This window comes from Passer montanus, unplaced genomic scaffold, assembly GCF_014805655.1.
Source record: "Passer montanus isolate IOZ18808 unplaced genomic scaffold, ASM1480565v1 scaffold21, whole genome shotgun sequence".
NCBI lineage: Eukaryota > Metazoa > Chordata > Aves > Passeriformes > Passeridae > Passer > Passer montanus.
The window spans coordinates 1502193-1504136 of NW_024366703.1; the positions used below are offsets into that span (position 1 = coordinate 1502193).

Consider the following 1944-nt stretch of genomic DNA (forward strand, 5'->3'; position numbering starts at 1 on the left):
GGACGGGGCAGGCGGGCGGGCCGCCGGCGCCCTGCCCCTCAGGCGAGCGGCAGCCCCCATGGCCCAGGGCCCACAGCAGGAGGCAGCAGGTCAGGCGGGCGGCCATCGCGGGATGCTGCGGGCGGGCGGCCGGGCGCGGAGTGGCGGCGGCTGGGTGGCTGCCTGCGTCTGGGTCTCCCGGTTGGCCCTGCCGCACCGGGGCGAGGGGGCGGCGGGGCCAGGGAGGAGGAGGGAGGGTGGGGGCGGCCCCCCCCCGCCGCTGATGCCGCCTCCGCCGGGCCAATCCCCGGGCCCGGGGGCGAGGAGCTGCGGGCCGGGGGCGGCGGAGCGGGGGCAGCCCCAGTGCTCCGGGTGCGGGGCCACTGCGGGAGGGGACGCTGCACTTCTCCGACGTGGGGCTTCCCCGCTCCTTAAAGCCTAGCGGGAGAAGGGTCTAAATTAATTAGCGCCCAGCTGCTGATGAGAGACACATGTCACCGCCGCGGCCGCGGCACGGAGCGCTGCGGCAGGACGGCACCTTGGCTGCCTGCGCCAGCCGGGAGCCGGGGGGAGTGAAAACCATTTCTGAGAGATAGAAACATTAGATACCAATTAAAGCGGGCAAGCGGTGAGGGGACGGAAGGGTGAGTGGGCGGCAGGGGCAGCGGCAGCATGACAAGGGAAGGGTGTGCATATACGAGCCGAAAGTGCAGGAGTCTTCGCTTTTCCTCTCTGCTGGCAGCACTGACAGTGCTGTCTTGTGAAGGGAACGCTGTGAATAGTGTTTATTTCAAGGACCCCTGAGAAAAGAGAAGTCCCCGTGGGTCCGTGCTCTAGAAGACCCAGTGTGAGCTAGCCGGGAGTGCAACAAGGGTCACTGATAATTCCAAGCAGATACTTAAATGGTCGGGGTTAAAGGGGCTGTGCATGGGTAAACTTTCGGCATTGGACTATTTCTATGTGTGGTTTGAAGGAGGAGAATACTGGTGTGGATTTCTGAAGGATTTACATGGCTTAGGTCGGAGGGGGTTGATTTAAAAGTGAATGCTGCATGTTGCACTTATTCATCATGTGACACAGGTACTTCTGAATCATAGTCATGCAGCGGGTATAAATGCTGGTGCAATGAATAGCACTTCTAAAGACAACCCATAGGGAGAGGGGTATATTCGAAGGGAATTTTAAAATTCTGCCTCCTTTTTAAAACCTTTTTCTGTAGTAGCCAAGGCAGATACTTTTCCTGGACATTATACAAAGCAATAATTGAAAAATTGTTGGAAAAAGCTACTGTTGCTGTGTATAACACAACTCTTTTGTACTTTTTTTTTTAACCTTGGAGTGTCAAGTCTGAGCAGATACCATTGAAAGCCTCTGAACCACAAGTTTGTAGTTTTTGGATCATAGCAAAGAAAGGTTTGATTCATTTTTAAAATTAGCACCAGGCCTCAGTGCTCTGTGCCCTTTGAATGTGTGAAACAAACAATTTGCAAATACAAATTTGCCCAAATGTACATTGCTAAAGTATCAAACCTCCTATTAATTAATCTTTGCTTATAAGTAAGCCAAACTACCCTTTGATGCCTTTTTTTTTTTTTTTTCTCCATGGTAGCATGTTCATGACCTCCACTGGGGGTGTGAGCGAACCTTTTGTTGTTTGTGGTTTTTGTCTGTACTGTTTCTATACAATCAAGGTCCTGTGAAAAGGAGGAAGAGGCAGCAGGAGGTAGAAACAAGCTGGGCTATTTTGGACCAATGTCCCATTAAAATGTTCTCCCTCTCCTTAACTCACTCCAAACTTCTATTCAGGCGTACACTTTGTATCAGTCTTTAACCTGCACTAAAACCTGTAGGACACTGATACTTTGACATTGTTGGGAAAGAATTGAAGAATCAACCAGGGATGGCTAATATTTCTTGCCTTATTTTATTGCAGAACAGCAGGAATTCAAAGTCTTTAAAGCTCTG

The 1944-nt window shown here is 52.1% G+C and overlaps 1 protein-coding gene across 1 annotated transcript in view; it reads right to left on the reverse strand.

Annotated features, from left to right (window-relative positions):
* Window positions 1-186, reverse strand: part of GDF10 (growth differentiation factor 10) — an 11595-nt gene extending 11409 nt beyond the window's left edge. Inside the window, 1 exon segment of the mRNA XM_039709437.1 lies at window positions 1-186. This exon segment is cut by the window's left edge and continues 29 nt beyond it. Within this exon segment, the coding sequence (XP_039565371.1) occupies window positions 1-106 (106 nt within the window). The 5' untranslated portion in view covers window positions 107-186.
* Between the last annotated feature and the right edge of the window lie 1758 nt (window positions 187-1944).